The 21,882-nt window shown below is 47.9% G+C and overlaps 1 protein-coding gene across 1 annotated transcript in view; it reads right to left on the bottom strand.

The window, feature by feature from the left end:
- The window catches only part of LMX1A (LIM homeobox transcription factor 1 alpha), a 143,389-nt gene extending 140,744 nt beyond the window's left edge, over positions 1 to 2,645 (bottom strand). The window contains exons 1-2 of the mRNA XM_048861952.2: positions 2,069 to 2,645; positions 1,585 to 1,690 (exon numbers count right to left, since the gene is read on the bottom strand). Of these exons, the coding sequence (XP_048717909.2) occupies positions 1,585 to 1,660 (76 nt within the window). The 5' untranslated portion in view covers positions 1,661 to 1,690; positions 2,069 to 2,645. The remainder of the gene's footprint in view (positions 1 to 1,584; positions 1,691 to 2,068) is intronic.
- Between the last annotated feature and the right edge of the window lie 19,237 nt (positions 2,646 to 21,882).

Raw genomic sequence — 21,882 nt, 5'->3', positions numbered from 1 at the left:
CACCCGTTTGAATGTTAAGATTTTTATCAACAAATGAACTGTGGTACTTGAACACGAATTTAGTTTCGAGCCACCTATTCTGGAGTTGGGTATTTCTTACAAGGACTAAACGTTCTTCGAAATATGCGTATTTTCCCCTTAAACTCATTATCTATCTAATCTAGATAGATAGATAGATAGATAGATAGATAGATAGATAGATAGATAGATTCCACAAATATGTAGTGTATATATCTTATCTATGTACAGTATGTATGTGAGTATATATATATACACACATTATATATAGTTATAGATCGATAGTAGAAACAAAAATTAGTACAGTATAGTACAGTATAGTATTTCTCTATAGAGAAAGGCGCTATAGAATAACAGGACTGGTATCTGCGCTGGTAGATTTGTACACATTCCATCGGTATAAATTCCACAGTGCTCTCTGCACCAATCTGTGATTTCCAACACTGTAATTATTATGTTTATTAGTGTTGCTAATCAAAGCAATAGAGCGAGATCTAAGAGGTTCATATTTTTTAATCCATTCATTTTATAACCCTAAAATCGTTAACTAGGTGGATATTTTTCATTTCTTTTAAGCGTGGGGGAGACAATTAAAAAACAAAAAACGACTCCGTGAAAAATCACCCGTTTTCCTGAATCCCCGCCCAATATTTTGGAAGGCAATTTTCAAATAGTTTTTATTTTGATTTTGTCAAGGCCTAGTTAACAAAAACAAAAGACAATCCCGGGAGAAGGAAAAAGCAGAATCCCCCGCCTGTTCCACGCCACAGCGGCTGCGGATTTCAATCCCTGGTTCTTCTACACTTGATTTTATTTCAGGTTTCAGAGTAACAGCCGTGTTAGTCTGTATTCGCAGAAAGAAAAGGAGTACTTGTGGCACCTTAGAGACTAACCAATTTATTTGAGCATAAGTGAAGTGAGCTGTAGCTCACGAAAGCTTATGCTCAAATAAATTGGTTAGTCTCTAAGGTGCCACAAGTCCTCCTTTTGATTTTATTTGTAACTTTCTCACCGGTGGGAAATTAGTTCTAAGGGTTGGCGCGGGGGGGGGGGGGGACGGACGGATAATGTGTGCACCTAACTGGGCTGTTTATTCTTGGTCACTGGAACCTGGGCGCGTGCTAACCGGAGTGAAATCGTGCAAACTTTTGCTGAGGTTCTAGCTAAATCCGATTTCTTGCCTTCTCGCTCAGAGAAAGCGAGCCTGGTAGAGGCACGTTCACACATGCATTCGGTAGCGGAGTGTGGGAAAGGCAGGGGAGAAAAGGCCCGATTTTTCCTCAGCTTGAGGCTAGATCGTGATTTCAGGGGGAAGCTGGATCCGCGGGGCTGGAGGGGCGTCAGATTTCACCAGGGGCTTGAAATCAACCATTGCCCCAGAGAGCGCACGAAAGAGAGCCGAAGCCCTGGTCTCTTACCAGGGCAGCAAGGGGAGAGGAGCTGCGCAGCGCCTCACTTAACAGCTTTTTCTTTTCTCTGTCCAACTGGTGGGATGCGGGGTCTCCCCCCGGCCCCCTCAACCTGGCCTTGGGGCGAGATCAGCACGGGAAGTTTCTTGCAACTTACCCAGCAAGGAGGAGAACGGGGCCGAGGTCTCCAGCGCGTTCTGCAAATTCTCTTCCATTTTCAACCCGTCTAACATGGTGAGGGACCGGGAGGGGAGTCAGCCCGGCTGCAAAACAGCAATGGACACGCGGCGCTTAGACGCACCCCAGAGCCGGGCTGGGGCCGAAATGGACAAGGCGGTGGGGGGGGGAGGGGCTGGAGATGGGGGGGGGGGTCGCTACACGATCAGATTTTGTCCTGGGCCGGTTGGCTCTTTGCAAGAACTCCCCTGGCCTCCACCTCCGGGGATCCAGGGCTGCAACTTCCCAGCTGGTCCCCTCACAGCGGACCCCGCTTCAGCTCCATCCCCTCTTTGCAGGCGAGGCGAGGATCCATCTCTACCGCCGCTCCGAGCCGGGCCCAGGGCAATTAGAAAGCCGCTGGGAAGCCCCGCAAAGCCCCCTCGCTTTGCGCCCAGTCCCACCCCACCGCGGAGCTCACTTACCTGGCCGGCGAGGGGACAGTTGCAAAGTAGCCGCAAAGGGGGAAGCCCTGGTTCCTGCGGGCAGACGCGCCTGGGGAGCCCTGGAGGAAACACCGATTCCTCCCCTGGGCCGGCAGCCGCCGCTGCAGCCCCCCGGCTGCTCTTCGGCGGCGCTTTGCCCTCCTCCTCGCTCCCAGAGCCCTCCTGCCCCGAGACCGACTCGGGCCGCTCTCCCTGTGCAAAGCGATCCCGGCCGGGTTTGCTCCTCGGGGTGGGGAGCTGCAGGTGAGCGGGAGGCGGTTGCCTGGAGTTGCTGGCATACGTCTGCGTCTCTCTCGGGTAGGCTTCCCCTAGCAGGTCTCCTCGGGCCCTGCGCTGCGCTAACCTGTGGCAAAGCGAGCTCGGGTCTTAGCTCTCTCTTCCTGCTGCGGGAGCTGGTCTCATTTCCTGACTCTGGTACCTCCCAGTCTCATCTCTTAAGTTTCCTCCCCATCGGCAACTCTCCTGCCTCACCGCACCCGCTCTCTCTCCATACCAGCCTGCTCCCTGTCTCTGCAAACAGAGCTCTGAAATGAAGAGAGGGGACACAGGGTGCAGTAAAGACGTGTAAAGCACCCACGCCGCATGCATATTTAATAGTGGGGGGGGAGCCCTACACCCATGCAATATTAGGGTGGTACATCTAACCACTCACAACCGGGAAATGCTCAAGTTAAGGTGGAATGTGCAATCTTAGCATCCCAGTGTATGCACTAGGATAAAATCTTTGGGGGAAACCCGAGCTCCCTTGAAATCGAGGGCAAACTCCCATTAACTTCAGTAGGGCTGGAATTTCACCCTTTAATTTGGAGGTCGCGCTATTCTTCAACTAATACTGTATATCTTACATTTAAACAAAAAAACCGAAACTAGACGTGTGTAGCATTTTGTTTTCCTACTTCAGCTGTACAAACAGTACCTGATAATCATCGATAGGGAAAGCACCCTGGAAAAAGTACTGAGGCAACATATTTCAGATGCAGGACAGCAAAGCGGAGCCAAATTTTAACTCTGAATTCCGTTTTTGCCTGATCTGGAGCTAAGTAAATCTCCCATTCATTTTAAGGGCAGCTGTACCTAAAACATGCAAGGTTTAATACCTTGAAAATATACTATAATTGTTTAATACAATGAAATAATTAGTTCTTGGGAAAACATATCATTTTATGTCAGACACTGAAACAATAAAATCCGTTTGCAACTGGACAAGTTAGAATTACCGTCTTAATGTGAAATACACCCTGCCTCGAAAGTTATCAGTATCAATGTTAGATGGATTCAGGAAATTAAAGAACCCGTTTTGCAATATTATCGTCATTTCATTTTGTATTGCAAAGTACTCCGAACATTTTGGACTTCGCTAAAGAACTTGGGGGTAGGTTACTTGAGAAAGAAATATTGGACTAACTCTTCATATTAAAGATACAGTTTAATAAATTATCATATATACTGCTATTATCAGGACTGATAGGGTTATTATTTGGTCATGCATAACTGTGTCTTCATCCAAAGAGGGAAAGCACTGGATTTTGGATGCACAGTGTTCACACCATTATTTAACGTCATGCTTTGCACACAAATAAATACATAAAAATAACCCCAACTTTTTTAAAAAACCAAGTTAGTCCAGATATCCTGTAACATTAAGATAATGAACTCAGAAAAAAATTAAGATATTAATATATTACAAGATATTAAACATGTTTATCCAACGTTATCCTACGTTACAGTCCTTAATAATATGTTACATTATCTATTATTTGAGACGCCATAGGGGATCGCTTAGTTAAAGACTATTGTTTATATACACTGAAGACTGGTATTTAAATATGCACAGGCAACTTTAACCCCGACATTTCCTGGCTTTTGAGTACTTCTCAGAGCCATCTTAAATGTGCATTATTATCACAGTTTGATGATCAACCATTTATAACAGTGCAAAGACGAGGCATATTTCCACGAGTTGTGTTACAGTAGTGCCTAGACGTTCCAACGGATGTCAGGGTCCCATTGTTTGAGACCCTGTAGAGAGTAGAGTTGATTAGCAAATGTTCCTCCAGTTTTCCACTGGAAAATGAAATTTTAACTAATTTGTGACGTTTCATGAAATTGCATTGGGGTGACAATTGTGTTTTTAAAAATGGAAAAGCAATTTTCAAAATGTTGGACATCCCATTTTGACATTTTTGAACTGAAAAGTTTTGATGGTTCATTGAAAAGTGTCTTTTCATCTTGCATTGTATTTTAGAAATATATCTATATAATAAAAATAAAAACAAATCCCCCTCGCAATGAAATATTTCACATTTCTAGAAACAACATATTTTGATTGACCCCCCAAAAACATTTTTTTGTTTAGTTTTGCCCTGCTTTTTGAATTTTTGGCTTTTTGCTTCAGTTTGGGACAGCTTTTTTTTTCAAAATCTCCAAATTTGTCATAGGAGAGAAAATCCATTTCCTGACTAGCTGTACCAGTAACAGACAGGCTATCCTAACCCTGAAGAACTTAAAAGCTAAACAAACAAGACTGAGGATGGGTTTGAAGGGAATCTAAGGCACTGCAAGGTGAAATGACTTGCTCAAGTTCACATGGCTGTCCAGTGGCAGAGCTGAAATGAGAACCTAGGTGTCCAGAGCCCCAGCTTATTCCCCCAGCCCTGCTACCTCTCACAATAATTTAACACATAAGAACAAGAGGTGGTACAAAAAAATCTTTTTCTTTGCCTGGCTGGTGTGCCTTGTTCACATGTCCAGGGTCTCCAGATTTGGGGTGAGGAACAGGAGATTGGAACTAGGGATGCTGCTGCACCCCTGGCTTGAAGTGGTTTTCATCACATACAGGGTTTACAGGTTGCTTCAATGGCTTTCAGCACCCCCACTACACAAATTGTTCCAATGTTACTGGCCAGGAAGGAATTTTTCCACCAGGTCAGATAGACAGAGATCTTGGGGGGAGGAGGGGTTTCACCTTCCTCTGCAGAATGGGGTATGGTTCACCAATTCGCATCATCTGGGCATCTCTCACCTAACTAATTACTGGCCATTGCAAGTGGCACCTGGGTCTCTCCCATTCTCTGCCTTTGACATATGGTTTAGTTTCCTAAGGACTGAAATGCTTTGGTCTAACTAAAATTGCTCAGCTTAATATAGGAGGAGTGATAGTTCAGTGGTTTGAGCATTGGCCAACTCAACCCAGGGTTATGAGCTCAGTCCTTGAAGGCGCCATTTAGGGATCTGGGGCAAAAAACTGGGGGATTGGGCCTGCTCTGAGCAGGGGGTTGGACTAGATGACCTCCTGAGGTCCCTTCCAACCCTGATATTCTAGGAGTGCAGTTTAATGGCCTGTGTTGTGCAGAAAGTCAGACTAGATAAGCTAATGATCCCATCTGCCCTTAAAAAACTATGAAATGAAGGAGCAGAATTCATTTTAACTTGCAACCTCAACATTGTATTTTTAGACTTTTGAATAGCAGGTTTCTCCATTTTCCTTAACATTGCATTAATGCTGGGTCTTTCTTGGACACAAAGTTATAGCCAAGGCCCTAGATATCCTGTGGCAAGCCAGAGCTAAACTCAGTGGCAAAATCCCTGGATTCTGCAGTGCTCTTGTTCAGCAGACTGGCAATTTGGTGGCAGGTTCAGATAAAGTAAGAAATAGAGGTTGATGTTGATTGAGATATGAAAATAAATAATACACTCAGTGCAATACTCCTTGGGATATTTAGTTTGATATTAAATGTAATTAATTTGATACTGCCCCCAAATGTGTAATTTTTAGTGTGCTGCCGAGTATTGTGTTGAAAATACATAAGTGTAGATGCTATCAGGGGGGAGCTGAAGGGAGTGGCAGCTGGTTAAGGGGCAGGTTGAGGTTTTGGCATTTGACATGGGGAAGTGTGGCAGGCAGCTTGGGGTTAGCACATTAGTTAGATATGCCTGCTAAAATAACCACCAGTTAAATAGTTAACAGTGTTGACACTGCAACTGCCATCATTGAGTTTCAAACTTCAACCCCTTTGAGATGAATGGATCGTTCACCCCTCTCAGAGCCGGCCTTTCCGGCTGACTGCAGACTCAGGCAGACAGGACTGCATTAGTTACAAAGTGGGTGTGTTATTTTAACCCAATCAAAAGGGCTAGACTCCCAACCCTCACCCCAAAAGCTGGGATTCTGGAGCTGAATTTGCCTGGCAAGATGTGGATTCTTTGGCCAGTTCTGTGGCTCTGGGATCTGAATACCTGGCTATCGTTCTTGAGAAATGTGGCACTTTCTGGTGCTGTCTAAAAAATCGGTCCTTTCCGGCGTATTTGGAAGCATCTTCTCATTCTCAGAAAGGAGAGAAACTATGACGCATGCCATCTGCAAAGGAACTCTGTTCTCCAGTTATACGGACCGCATCTGCCTCATCCGGTGGTTGGACAACAGTGCATCTCTCTCTGACCTCAGCTGGGATACAAGCTCCAAACAACATTTTGCTGGGCCCAGAGAAAATTCATAATCTGGGCCCCCAACATGTCCCACACAGACAAACTAATTAATGAAAGAAAATTCTATCTCAGTTCTGAAATGGCATAGATCGGACTTATCACGTTACAACTTTACCTTTCTTCCCTTTTTCATTGCGCTATTACAAACGACCTCACTAAATGAATTTCTCTTGCAAGTTCACATTCAATAGACAAGACAGCATGGTGACTGGCACAGAATAGATGGTCTGCAGTTTCTGATGAATGCTGGCTTGCTGGAACTTCTTTCGGCTTCTGTCGCAGTCACTGGCAATATGCAAAAACTGTGTGGGGCTATGCACGGCTTCAGGGAAAGTTAGTTGTAGTTTTTTGTTGTAAATCTCATTAAGTGGGGGCGGTTCAAGGTCTTCTCCAAAAGGAGACTTGAATATTTGTTTTCAGTCGCAACATTTCAAATGGAAAGTTCTCCAGAAGATCCATTGGATACTTAAGAACTAGACATTAGGATGTGACTTCCAGTCTGGGCCAGCTTTAGGGGTGGGCTATGTGGGTGACTGCCCAGGGATGCCAGGGTCAAGGGGGCACCGTGTGGCAGTACAGAGGTGTGTGCTGCAGGTGTAGTGTTAGAAACTGCTCCCGGCTGGCAGGGGAGCGCAGCCGGGGATCAGGGGTGCCCAGATTTCTCCCTGCTTCCTCCTGGTGGAGAAACGTGGGGGGGGGGCAAGTAGTGATGCACAGATGCAGCTCCCCCCACATTCCTTTGTACCCCTCCTAGGGGGCTGTGAGGAGGGGAGCTCTAACAGCAATGGCTCAGGCATGGCTTGGCTCAAGGCACCTGGAAAGGAAAAAGTTTAAGTGTTCTAAAGATTCCCCACTCTTGCATCTCCTACCTCCCACCTTTCCCCAGAGAGATCAGTGACCTGGTCACAGCCTCTTCCACTTTATTAGTTACACTCCCAAGTCAGAAAACCAAAGCCTGCTCTCTGCTAGCATTTCCCAGGAACTCTCCCTCCACTGGAGTCCCACCATTGTAACGCCGCTGGTGAGAGCCCTAGTTTAGACAAGACACCAGTGTTTGCTTACCCCGTCTCAGCTAAACTGGCACTGATTAAGTCTACTGTAGTGGTCCTCCGTGATGCTGTGCAGAGAAGCCCTCAGAGGCAAGGAAATGAAGGATTAACGCTAACAGCTCACCCTGTGCTCTGCTCCTTTGCATGTATGAATCGTGCTGGGGCTTTCGTGATCCCATTGATCTTGGATATTGCACCCCAACGGGATGGATCAGGATGTTGGGTACAGCATCGGTGGCATGTCATAGCAATGGGCCACTTGGATCATCCATGGATCTCAAAGTGCTTTACAAAGGGTACTTACTGCATGTGCTTTGCAGGTTGAAAGACAAATTGGGCCAATATTTCACTCCCCTGGCCTATGCATTGGTAAGAGACCACCCCGGGCCCCAGAGGTGGCTGCAATTCAGAGCTACTCTAGATGTAAGACCAAACCCTGACTCCTCCCCAGACCCCCATTCTCCTCCATGTAAGTGATCCCTAGGCAGGGAAATCGAAGCCAGCTGAGTTTCATTCTGCAGTTTGCTTGAAGTTTGCGTAATACTATGCCCCTTTCTATCCCCTTTCATTCTGGAGTCTCTCAGCAGCTGCCAAATATCTGAACTATGCCTCACAGCTGCTTTTGAGGAAGGGAATAACACCTCCACATTTGCAGATGGGGAGAATGTGTTGCAGAAAGTTTGTGACCCAGCCGCAGTGTCAGAACTCAGCGGAGTTCATAAATCATGTCTACTAGCTTCCAGGCCCTGTTGTCCTTTCTCTACCGGACTGCGCTTTCTCCCTTCCTCTTCAGACTTAGGCCCCGAGTCAGGCTTAACATCAAGCACAGACGTCAACCGAAGAACTCATGCAGTGAACGTGTCACACATGCTGAGGCCTGGTCGAGGGAGGTGCTTGCCACGTCAGGCCCGGTGGAGGGAAGTTGCCGGGAGGGTGCATGAGGCAGACTGCAGAACTTGGCATAGCTCCCAAGTGTGTCTGTTCCGAGTGAGGCAGGGTTTTTTTTCCTCAATGGTAGGATACCACAGCATAAGTGTGCTGTGCATAAGTTTTTGTGCTCAGGGCGCATTGCCTTTGTTTATTGATCTCACGGTCACATAGTAGTTTAGCAACTGGCTGAGTTTGTAGCTGGTCCCCAAGAGATTAAGCTATTTCCCTCTAAAACTGATCTAGTTCAAACCTCCTCACTTAAAAAAAAAACCCACTGTGGGCTGTTTCCTCAGCAGCTTGTAAATTACCATACCAAAGGAGGGGTGCTGAGTTATGCCAGCTGAGACTCTGGCCCCCTTTTCTTTGGCCAAAGGAGAGCATGTTGTTGCCATATCTATTACCTTCCCTTTCCATTTGTCCTTGGACCCACCCCCAACTCTGGATTGGTTGGATGTATATGACTTTTAATAGGGTGTGTTTATGATCGTCTTTTTATTTTGCAATGTTTCGATGGTGCTGTAGATGTCTTTTTAAAGATAAATATAACTATTTTCCTTTTAAAAAAATAAAATCAGGGAACGTCCATGCAAAATGATATGTTAATTGTAACAATAGTTAGGTCTAATGCAGCACTTTTCATCCATGGATCTCAAAGCACTTTACAAATGGTGTTGGTATCCTCATTCCCACTTTACAGATGGGGAAACTGAGGCACAGAGTGATGATGTGACTTGCCCAAGGTCCCCGATCACGCCAATGGCAGAGTCAAGAGTAGCACCCAGGTCTCTTGCCCCTGGCCAGTGCTCTACTTATAAGGCAAAACTGCCAAATGTAATGTTACGTGTCTGCTGTGAGGGCCACAACAGTGAAGAAACGTAGAGGTACAATTGATTTGGCATTACACATGTGGGTATGCATTACAATGCAGTCTTTAAGAATGTCCTGTTTCTCCGGTATTGTGGTGTTATACAATTTTCTCCCTATACAGGGGTAATGCCACCTTAAGTTTTCATTTTCTGGCTTCCTTGATGTTCTGAAAGGGCACAAGGCACCCATAAGGGCTCTGCTGAATCAGCGCCATGCACCTGACCATGGCTTCTAGATCCTGCAGTTTGCTGTGCACGCAGCACCCTGTTGAACACTTTTCCCTGAGAGAAGAAGTGTAGTGGATGGATCCCTGTAATTTGTGTGTATGGAGATACACCCATACCTCATTTGTGTGACCAGGGCAAGTCACTTCTCCTCTCTGCCTTGGTTTCCCCTCCCCACCCTTTCTTTGTCTTTCCTATTTAGAGTGTAAACTCCCAGGGAGGAGACTGCCTCTTACTATGTGTTTGTACAGCACCTAACACAGCGGGGATCTGATCGCAGCCCAGGGCCTTGCAGAGCCACTGTAACCCAATTAATAGTACATATGCAGCTGTCTCCCACTGCAGTTTTGTCCTTGTTATATGTTGGATCCAGACTCCGAGCCAAATTCCCACTGATGCCAATGAGAGCTCTGCCCAAGTAAGGACAGTTAGAAACAGCCAGCTTTGTGCTCCTCTTGTCCCTGCGCGTGGTGGTAGCCTGTGCCCACGATGCATAAAGGGGCATGACACGGTGCCCCCACATGGAGTTCAAGATTTCTGGGTTGGGAGAGAGCAGGGCAGGGAGCGCCAAGCACTAGCAGATTCTCTCCCCTTTGTGTAGCACCCCTTTCCAGAGCCCTCCCCCTGTGAGGGCCCTGGGGCAGCTGGCGCTCAGAGAAGCCCTAGATGCATGGATCCCCGTGAGAGCTATTTTCTCAAAGTGGGAGCCAGAAGCCAGCTGGCAGCTGGGTAGAAGCACGGGGACTGCACCAATGCCCCTGGATTCTAGCAGCTCCCCTAAGACCTGTGGGTTTCAGACGGATGCACCTGGGCCTCTCTCCTAGCAGGTGCACAGCAAACCCTGCCCCCTGGGCTGCTGAGGGGGGAAAGACAGCTGCCTTCCCTCACTGCTATTTTAGAACTACAGCTCTGATTCAGGAGGGGCCGCTGACTTCTTTCTAGGAGCTGACCCCTCCCCTTTTAAGTTGTGGCTAGAAGCCCCACCCCTTTCAAGGCTATGTGGGAGAGGGGGCTTCTAACTGCAACCAGGAAGAAACAAGCGAAGAGCCCCAAAGTTAAGAATTCACAAAGAAGCATGATAGATACATATGGCTAACAGACAGCGGGCCAGTAGAAATAGGAGCATACTGATGATTTAGTAATATTTTAAAGAAACTGTATTGAATAGTCAGAGAAAGTCTCACCTGAATTTTAATAAGACTGGCCATGAGCACCCCCATTCAAGAAGGGCACTTCAGCACCTGCTTAAATGAGTTCCTGAATAGGGATGGATTTAAGGACGTTCTTAAGTGCTTTACTGAATTAGAGCTGCAGTTTGAGGATAAATCACCTGAACAATATACTTTAGCTCAACTTCTACCTTAAAAGAGATAGCCAAGATCACCTCAAATATGCACTCTGAATACAGGGTACAGTTACAACTCTACAGGTGTGTTTTGCTGAGAAGCAGCTTAGGACATACTTATTATTAAAATAACAGTTGAGATGGAGTGGTCAGCACAGGAAAATGAGTTTACCTTGTTAAATAAAGATGCAAATAGTAAATGGGTTTTAACAGGCAAGGTAGTTAACCACTGGAACAACTTGCTAAGGGATGTGGTAGATTCCCCCTCACCTGCAGTCTTTAAATCAAGATTAGACGCCTTTCAGAAAGAGATGACAAGTTGCTGGTCTCTCGTCAGAAGTCACTGGGTGAAATGCACTAGTTTGTGTTACACAGGAGGTCAGACTAGGGTCATAATGGCTCCTTCTGGCCTTTCAAATCTATAAGTATATGGGCATTGACAAAATTATTAAGATACCAAACTTCCTGAGAAGTGAGTTACCTATATAGGAAATTTGAGGTCCACATTTTCAAGTTGGCGATATGTACAGCATTCCTGTAAGGGGGGCCCCTACTTGAGTCGCTTAACACCTAATTTTCAGAGGTACCTCAAGTTGAATCCCCATCACACAGATACCTCAAGTGGTGTGGTGGTGTAACCCATACCTGCTTGATATGGCACTCTGTCCCCCTCTAGGGGCAGCTACAGATTAATGAGTCTGCCACAGTCTTGGCTAAGAGACATGTCTTTTGGAATTCCCCTAAGGGATGTGTCCCTACTCAGTGTTTAGAAATGGCCTTACTAAGAATCATGTGAAGAACATGAGAGTTAGGGCTAAACCCAGAGGGATGCCACACACCAAATCCTAGGTGATGGCAACTAGTTAGTAGTTCATTACCACCAGCTGACTCTAGCCTTTTAGGTAGGACAGAATACCCTAGGGGCAGTTCCAGGCAAACTAGCAATGCCCCTTTGGCATCAAAGCAATAATCCATGTTCAGTGGGATCAGTATTTTCAAGAGCTGGTATTAGAGGATTCTGGGAAATCTAGCATATGACCAAAACCCAAGAAACCCTCTTCCATCAGGAACTTTTTCAGACGGAGCTCATTGGCCTCTCTAGTTCTGGGTGAGAAGGATTTATAGATACTGCACTTAGCAAAGATACGTGCCTCACCCAGACAGTACAGGCACTAGCGATGCTTGTCGCTGATGGAGAAGGAGCAAGGCAGGCGATTCAGTTCTTGAAGCCCAGTACCCTAGGCATAGTCCTGGGACCAGAAGGGTTTCCCTCCGGCTGGGGGTGGTATTTTACCCTACTTCTAAACTATACACTAACTAGAATTCCTGTGCTAAGATATAAACTCGCTACAATTACATTTTTACGGGTTCTGCAATAGCGAAGTGGGACACGATGCCGACTCACGCCATATGTGGTAAGAAGAAACTGGAGACCTCTCAGTTGGGAGAATGAGGAGAGCAACTGAGCATGTGCGAGTCAATGGACACTGCTTTGAAGGCATTCTGCATTCTGCGCTCATGTGTACACACGTGTGGAATACACATAGGGACCATCACTTGAAGAACCCATGATTTTCAGAAGTGACTGGTCATTTTGGGTGTCTGACTTGAAACCCACCCAAGGGTCTTGATTTCCAGGAAATGGGAAGCATCCACCTCTGAGATTCAGACCGCTTTAAAGTGACTCCGGTTGGACACCCAAACATGGAGTACCCAACATCACAAGGGTCTAGATCCTTAAAGGTATTTAGACACCTAGCTCTCATTGAAATACATGGGAGTTAGCAACAAAATGTCTTTGAGGACTGGGCCAAAGTGCTTTTGAAAATCTTGGCCATATGAACCCATTGACCCCAATTTAACGCCAGCAAGAGGTCCTTATGACCAACACAACAATGATCATAATCCACAAGGGAAACCTACACCCTGACTAAAACGTAGATGCAATTGGAGTCCAAGTACATTATCTTCTCAAGCACCTTCTGCAGATGTGTTTGTGTATGAGAGAGACTGGGCGTAAATGGTGAGCATTGCATCATCCACAGATAGCTTACGGAAGGGGCAGACTTCCACGTGTCTGAGAAGTGGCCACATCCTCTTGCTAAGTCAGGTATAGATAATGCCTACAAAACAGCCATGCTACTTGCTTTAAGAAATCAAGATGGAGAAGGATCAGAACCACTATTGGTGGGTTTTAGGACATACAGAAGACATGGACTTCATAATCAAAAACCAGCTCAACGTTTGGGAGACAGTCCATTGGAAGCCAATGGTTCTTGAAGTGAAAAGGCCAGAACAGATGAGCCTGGAGCTGGAGGTTTTTAAGAACTGATTTGACAAACACCTGACATGGATAGTCTAGATAATACTTGTCCTGCCTCAATACAGGGGAGTGGACTAGATGATCTGTCTATGATTCTCTCTTCCCTGTTTAACAAACAATTCACAATGAGTAACAGAAGAGATAGCTGGTTGAGCACAGCTGTCTTGATCAGTAATGCTGAATGGCCAGCCCTCTAGGATTGCCCTGAAGTCTCCAGGTATTAAAGATTAGGTCATGTGATGAAACCTCTAGGAATACATCCAACCAAAACTGGCACCCATTCTGAACACATGCAGAAAGAGTTCAGCTGGCTCGTTCTTTGTGTTGTCTACTGGTGAGGACAAGTAACGTTCCAAAATCTCAGCCATAGCTCTTATGTAGAGCTGGTAGAAGTTTGTTCTAAACATTTAATTTTAATTTAAAAAAAAGGGGGGCTTTTTTAAAACTGAAAATTTTGGTGAAAAGTTCTTGGTTATTTTGAAATTTGGGGGGGGGTCCATCAAAGCTGAACTATTTTAATTTTTTTAATGTCACATTTTCTGCTTGTTGGGTTTTCCCTCCCTGCTCTAATCTCTATACCCCCAATGCCTCTCAATGATCTCTGGGCAGGTCAGGTTACAAAGGGGGAATGATTAACCAATCCATATATTTATTATTATTTAAGCTATGTATGGATTTATAGGTTTCCTAGCATGCCATTATTCTGCAAGGGTAAACTCCACTTAGAGAATGAATTCATTTCTTTAATCATTTATGCTAATTAACTCATTTAGAAAGAAATCCCCAGTGCTACCCCTTGGGGGGGGGTAGTGCAGTTTTTAAGTGGCATTTGTTAGCTTCTCTTAGACTCTTTCCCAGTGCAAGTTTCACAATATTCAGCCTTTTTCTTATTTCTTAAATCCCCAGCTCCTGGAGGCATGGGATTATGATAATCTTTTTTTAAAGGTCAATTTCTAGCCCTCCTGGTTGCAAAAAAGAGCTTGAAAATGTGACCCCTAAAGGGTCAGGAACCAGAAGGCAAAGGATAAGAATCCCAAATGTATTTGTTTTTAAAAACTTGTGATTTTTAAGCCAATCTCGAGGTATTTTGGGGCTGACTAGATTAGATTATTAACTCTTTGGGGCAGAGACTGTCTTTGTTCCGTGTTTGTACAGCACCTAGCACAACGGGGTCATGGTCCATGACTGGGGTTCCCAGGCATTATTGCAATGATATAATAACAATGATGATGATGGTTTTTGATTGGTTGGCCCTGGCAATACAGTGTACTAGAATCACTGATGCTTGACTTACAGCTAGGGTAATGTTAGTCAAAACTAAGGTCAAGAAGTGTCTGTACTCCATGGCCCACACCAAATAAGGAGCGGCTCTCCACTAGGGGGCATTATCTTGCCAGCTGACTGGGGGTAGGGTAACAACTCCATCTAGCTTGTCCACTAGGGGGGTGCTGTGTCCGAACCAGTCACAATGCTCCAGGGAATGCTGGGGGAGTGGTTGCCAGCGCAGGCCTTGCTCCCGCCTTTCCCATAGCACTGTACCAATGCCTCCCCCCCCCCATACCAGCCGAGCACCGCTGGTCAGTGCAATGAGGAAAGGGCCGGGTGCCCTTCCCTGCCCATGTCTGGAGTGTATCCTGTCCATGGGAGACTCTTCCCACCCTTGCAGGTGGGGAGTCCAAGAATCAGGTTGTGCTGGGTTCTAGTGCACAAGGGAAGGGAGAAAGTTTCCTTGTGCTTTTATCTCCCTCATCTCTTGTGCCCCCCACCATACAGGGCCAGACCACGAGCAGGTGTAAACAGACTTCATCAGCCCTACACCGATCTACACCAGCCGAGAATCTGACCCAAGACCTCAGCAAGGTGTTGGGTCAACACCTCAGCTTCGCCCTCAGCTCTCCTCCTCTGCAATGGCAATTAGAAAGACCTCAGCAGCCATTCCTCGTAATGTTTCCAAAGGCCAGAAATTGGATTAGGGGACTCAGCTGCAGCAGGAATAAAGGCTGATCCCTGCCTCTGTTAAAGGTAGCCAGCTTGGTGAGGGCTGCCGGCTAGTGCATGCTGATTTCAGTGCCTGAAAAATCGCATCAGGAAAGATGTGTCCTAGGGAGCCCCCTAGTGGAAAACAACAGAAAGTATTTAAACTTAAATTTATTTGATGCCAGGAAAGCGCAGCATTTAAGGCTGATATTAAATAATTAACAGACAGTTAATAACGTACCCCTACTACTTTCCAGTCACCCAGTCCCTGTCCTAAAGAGCTAGCAATTAGTATTTGTCTCTCAGCTCCCTCGTTGGGTATGTCTACACTGCACACACTTAAACCCATGCTTGTGGACTCTGTGTTTCCAAGCCCAGGTTTACACTGCTGGGCCTGGCTCTCACAGCTGTGCCAATGCATCCACACGGGACTACACAGACCTTCTGACTTGGGCCTGCAGCTTCACCTGCCTCCACACTGCAAAAATGACAGGGCTTGGAGTGAGTCATTGCTGAACTTGGGCTCTGACCCACCCCTGTAGCTGGGTCCTAGGATCTGGGACCCGAGTGCTTGCTGACCAGAGTCAGACTGAAGGGAAGCTTGGACTCAAACCTGAATCAGAGCCAAGGTTTAGTGTGCAGTGTAGACATACCCACAGGGACCTCAGGGCCATTCTTTGTAAGCCTGTCTAGCTTGGAACACAGTGACCATTGCGGAAGCTCAGGGGAAAGTCTCACATTCTTGTCTTCCTTTGGCAGCATTTACTCGAGGGGTAAGAAGTTCTCCCAGGAGCAGATCACTCCAAAGTACAATAAGCTGGGGAGGACGTACTGTGTGTCTGGAGGAAGCAAAAGGAGACAAGGAGCTGTGTAGAGCTTTTGTTCTGTGTTTGTGCTGCACCTGACACAATGGCTTCCGGGCTTCTGCCTAGGGCTCCTCAGGCCCACAGTCATAAAACTAATAGATTAAATAATCTGAGGATCCTTTCCAGATCTTGGATGTCACTGAAGGCAAATATAGTGCCCATATTTAAAAAAGGGAAAAAAGAGAACCCGGGGAACTACAGCTTCATTTTATTCCCCGACAAAATCATGGTGCAGGTCCTCAAGGAAACCATTTTGAAGCACTTGGAGGAGAGGAAGGTGATCAGGAACAGTCAATATGGATTCACCAAGGGCAAGTCGTGCCTGACCAACCTGAGTGCCTTCTATGATGAGATAACTGGCTCTGTGAATATGGGGAAAGTGGTGGATGTGATATGTCTTGACTTTAGCAAAGCTTTTGATACAGTCTCCCACAGTATTCTTGCCAGCAAGTTAAAAAAGTATGGATTGGATGAATGGACTATAAGGTGGCTAGAAAGCTGGCTAGACTCAATGGGTAGTAATCAATGGCTCGATGTCTATTGGCAGCCGGTATCAAGCAGAGTGCCCCAGGGGTCAGTCCCGGGGCCGGTTTTGTTCAATATCTTTATTAATGAGCTGGATGATGGGATTAATTGCACCCTCAGCAAGTTCACAGATGACACTAATCTGGGGGGAGAAGTAGGTACACTGGAGGGTAGGGATAGGATCCAGAGTGACCTAGACAAGTTGGAGGATTGGGCCAAAGAAATCTGATGAGGTTCAACAAGGACACGTGCAGAGTTCTGCACTAAGGAAGGAAGAATCCCGTGCACTGCTATAGGCTGGGGACCGACTGGCTAAGCAGCAGTTCTGCAGAAAAGGGCCCGGGGATTACAGTAGACGAGAAGCTGGAGTCAGCAGTGTGCCCTTGTTGCCAAGAAGGCCAACGGCATATTGGGCTGCATTAGTAGGAACATTGCCAGCAGATCGAGGGAAGTGATTATTCCCCTCTATTCAGCACTGGTGAGGCCACACCTGGAGTATTGCATCCAGTTTTGGTCCCCCCACTGCAGAAGGGATGTGGACAAATTCGAGAGTCCAGCAGAGGGCAATGAAAATGATTAGGGAATTGGGGCACATGACTTACAAGGAGGGGCAGAGGGAACTGGGGTTATTTAGTCTGCAGAAGAGAAGAGTGAGGGGGGATTTGATAGCAGCCTTCAGCTACCTGAAGGGGGTTGCAAAGAGGATGGAGCTAGGCTGTTCTCAGTGGTGGCAGATGACAGAACAAGAAGCAATAGTCTCAAGTTGCAGTCGGGGAGGGCTAGTTTGGATATTAGGAAACACTATTTCACTAGGAGGGTGACAAAAGGAGACAAGGGGCTGTGTAGAGCTTTTGTTCTGTGTTTGTGCTGCACCTGACACAATGGCTTCTCATCCACTGTAATCTCCTTGATCCTTAGAGGTTTTTAAGGCCCAGCTTGACAAAGCCCTGGCTGGGATGATTTAGTTGGGGATTGGTCCTGCTTTGAGCAGGGGATTGGACTAGATGGCCTCCTGAGGTCTTTTCCAACCCTAGTATTCTATGATTCTATGAAGGAAGCTTCCCAGATCAGGCTCGGAGTCTTTAATAGCACAGTGATCTCCCTGGGGATAATCTTTACTAAACTAGGAGGAGCACATTAGAACAGATCAATTCTCATCTCTCCCAGCACTCATGGTTCAGGCTGGTTGCAGACAGGCAGATGTCACTGCCCCCACTTCATTTGTGGAAGGTTTTCTTCAAAAGAGCTAGAAACTTGGGGCTTTTCTTCATTGCAGTGTTTGCTGGACTTCTAACCTAACTTCTGGCCACACACCAGAATGGCTAGCTCAATTTCCATGGTGCTTTCAGTTCAAACTAGCTGACCCACCACAGACGGAACCTTAATTGCTGCTGATGCTCCAGCTAGTAAAGCTGTGTGGGGATGCAGCAGCTGTAGCTCCTCAGCAGCTAATCCAGTCACTCAGTAGGCTCTGCTAGGCTAGCTTGGGTGGAATAACTCCAGTGTACTAGTTTGAGTTAAATGTTGTGGCCCTTTGGTTCAGTTTCCTCAGGTGGAGGAGGGGTTGGTGGGAGGCTGAGTCAGGATTGCAGTGATTTTATTGTGAGTCTCACAGTATTTGGTGTTTTAAAGCCCCAGCTCCTGGAGTCCTGGGATTATGTGAGACTCTCAGCCTCTATTTAAACTAAAAGAGCCCTCATGGTTGCAAAGAAAAGCTTAAAAAACAGACCCCCAAAGGTAAATACAGAGAACTCAATCTCATGATCTTTGGGGCCCCGGCTCGTGATTTCATAATTCTGAGGGTTGGCAATACTCATGCTGGGATGAGGGGGGTGGGTACAGGTGTCATCCAAATATTAGGATTCTTGAGAACAAATATCCCCTAGCGCTAAACGTAAGCCCATTTATTGGACGACTAATAGCCATGTGAATGAATGGCCTAGCGTTACTGCAAGGTGGTCCCAGCGCACTGGTTTTTCCTTTATTGATTGTTCCCTTGGCAGCACGGCTGCCTGGAGTCTGGGAAGCATAAGCCCAGCTCATGTTGGTAGGATGACATGTTGGTGATGGTAGGAGGTATACGGTCAGCAATGGACCAGGGCTCTGGTGGCTTCTTGCACCGTGGCCCTCTGCTATGTGTACCCAGGAGGTTGCCAGCCAAGCCCATCTGCATTTCTCTCCATTAGCCACTGGGTTCCCAGCACTTGCTCCTTACGTCATGTCACATTTAAAGCCAGGCAGATTATTCTGATCCATGCTGAGCTTTTCCTGGGTTGGGGGAGGTGGGGGGAATGGGGCCATTGCTCTAACAGTATTTTTAGTCACAATTAAGGATGCTGCTAAGGGACGGACAGCTGAGTGGCTGGGGGGACTGGCTGGCATAGAAACCGCCAAGCACACAGCTCTATTTGCCCCTACTGGGAGCCAGGGCTGCTCTGCACACTCTGAAACCAGGCCCAAGGGCTCTCAGGCTGGACCTGCAGAAACCAGAGCACCCACTGGTGGAGGCAGAGCCCATCTTTCAGAACACCAGGCTGTTGCACGTCCCAGGTAGCTCTTATTTCTTTGGCATCACCCCAGTATTTGTCTCTCTGGGTACCCACCAGGCTCCCATCACCCTAGTGTCTGAGCACCTCATCATTTTTACCCTCCCACTCCCCCTGCGAGGCAGGGAAGGTCTAACCTCCCCACTGTACCAGTGGGCCACTGGGGCACAGAGAGGCTCAGTGACATGCCCCAGGTTACCTTGGCAAATCAGGGAATTGAACCCACAGCTCCCAAGTCAGTGCCCTAACCACTGGGTCATCCTTCCTGCCATAGGAAGCTGGGGCTTTTGGCTCCGATAGTTAAGCCTGGCCCCGGACTGGGGCAGCCCTGGTCACACACTACAGCTGAGTGAAAAGCCATTAGACAGATGCTGTTTGCCAGCGCTAGGCACGGACACTGGAGCAGCACCCGTAGAACTGGCCCAGCATGGGCAGCAACCCTGCACGTTCCACACATACCCCCCTGACCCTAGCATGGAGGGACCCCACTCAGGCAAGAGGGTAGATCGGGCCCCAGGCCCTGGAATGCCCGCAAAGGTGCCCATTAGTGCTACCTGGGCGCTGTGAACATCCGTCGCCAAGGAACAAGGCTCATCTCCAGAGACCACTGCAGCCAAACCCCACACAGAGAATAACAGGGCTCCCGCAACAGTAAAGGCTTGGGCCTGCAAGCCGCTGGGTGCTAAACGTCAGCCCATTTCCCTCCCTCCCCCCACATTGCCATACAACACCTGTACACTGGCCTAGGGCAGCCAGGGCACTCAGCACTTTGCAGCCTGAGCCACGGATTTGAACCAGCCCCCTCAAGAGGTAAACAGCTGCGTAGCCCATGACTGCCCAGTCCACCCACCCTCATTTCAGCTAACTGGTTGCATTGTGTGCTTTAATTCAGACCAGTTTCCAGCTGAGAAAGGCAGAGCCCCTTTTCAGCCACTTACAATAGCTTAACAATGGCCAGCCAGAGCAAGCGATGTTTATGAATGGAGTACAACAGGGGCAAGCCCTACCCCGAGGGCCGGAGCCCCCTCGGCTGCCTGTGATGAATGGGCTCAAGGCTAGTCTCCGCTGGGTAATTATCTTCACCAGGGCCCTGGCAATCCAGTTTCGCTGTGGTTGACAATGGCGCTGCTGACACAAGGCTTGCTGGGGAGTGATTAGAACTCCCTGCTACATCTCTGCCAGGGCGTGGGTGAGAATTTCAGGTTGCACAGTCCTCCTTTCCTTGGCACATTGCACCTGCCATCTCCCTGGCTGCTCAGCTGCTGACTCCACGTACCCTATCTTCCCCCGAGATAGGGGAATTGCTGCTGTCCTTTGCCTGTTACTGTCTGCACCCAGCCTCTTCTTTGCCACCTGCTCCCTTCCCTCTCCAGGCTGGGGGGACTGCCATCCAACCCCTTCCCCCCATCACTATCCTTCCACTCCCTTCTGTCCCTCACATTGCCTAAATCGGCCTCCTGCTCCTCCCAGTGCCCTGCCCCCCTCCTCCCCACCTTTCCCGGTGTCTCTGCTCCCCCTCCCAGGCCCTGCATCTTGTCCTGGCTGCTGAACCATCGAGTGGCAGCCATTTTGCCCATGGGCATGGCTTCTGGGCCCATGGGACTCACCTGGGTGTGGGTTGGGCACTGGCGTTTTGCAGCAGAGGGCTTAAAGGCTCAGGCTTTGAGCAGGCCCCCAGCTAAGGAATGCCACTTGAAGGCGAGCCCTGTTTGCGCTCACCTGCTGCAGCTCATGGGATGTGGCAGGCCTGTGTGGAGAGGGGAGGGCGCAGCTGTGGGGGTTTTGCGACCTGAGCACAGAGAGTAGGGTCACGTGATGGCGTCCTTCCCAGGCTCACGTGCAATTTGGCACCACACAAGTTGAAGTTCTGGCCTGGTGGATCCTGCAGCAAAGCCTGGCTGGGGTAGTAGGCAGAAGGGGCATTAGCTGCGCAGGCTTCCTCCACCCCAGCCCATGAGGGTCCCACACCCACCCGACAAAACAAGCCATTTCTCAGGAGGAGAGGAAGGTCAGTCTCCAGGGACCCAATGCTGGAAGAGAGGGAGGACAGTTTTGTACCCAGAATACTGCACTGGGGCTCAAGAGAGCCGAGTTCAATTCCTGGCTCTGCCACAGATGCCCTGTGTGACCTTGGGCAAGTCACTGAATCTCTCTGGGCCCCAGTTCCTCACCTGTAAAAATGGGGTTTCCCCCCATAAGACTTTTGTCTGGTCCCCAATCTCCACAGCTGTCTCTAGGTGCTGCTACAATAACATCCTTAGCATAGCTGCTCAGATGACCCCTGCAGCTAGTGCTTTTGTCGTGGGGACCCCCCACCGTCTGTTGGGAACTAACCTGGGACTCACCAGCTATTTCACATGGCCCACAGACTAGCTGTGATGGCAGCGAGCAATGCCTGGAGCCCCCAACCAAGCTCAGAACCTCCTGGGGCTAGGCCCCCTCCACATATCCCAAAGATCTTACAAGCTAGACAAAGGGTGGGCGGGGAAACGGAAGTGGCCAAGGTCCTACAGCAAGTCAGTAGCTGAGCTAGGAACAGAACCTACATCCCCTGAGTCCTAGCCGGGCTTGCTATCCACTGGACCGCACCAGTAACTGTTTCCCAGTGTGCTGCTTCAGATCTAGCCCATGCCTAAGCCCATGGGTTATTCAGCCC

The sequence above is a fragment of the Caretta caretta genome, chromosome 8 (assembly GCF_965140235.1).
Source record: "Caretta caretta isolate rCarCar2 chromosome 8, rCarCar1.hap1, whole genome shotgun sequence".
Lineage (NCBI taxonomy): Eukaryota > Metazoa > Chordata > Testudines > Cheloniidae > Caretta > Caretta caretta.
Note: the sequence above shows the minus strand (reverse complement) of the source record. Positions and strands in the feature narration are given on the sequence as shown.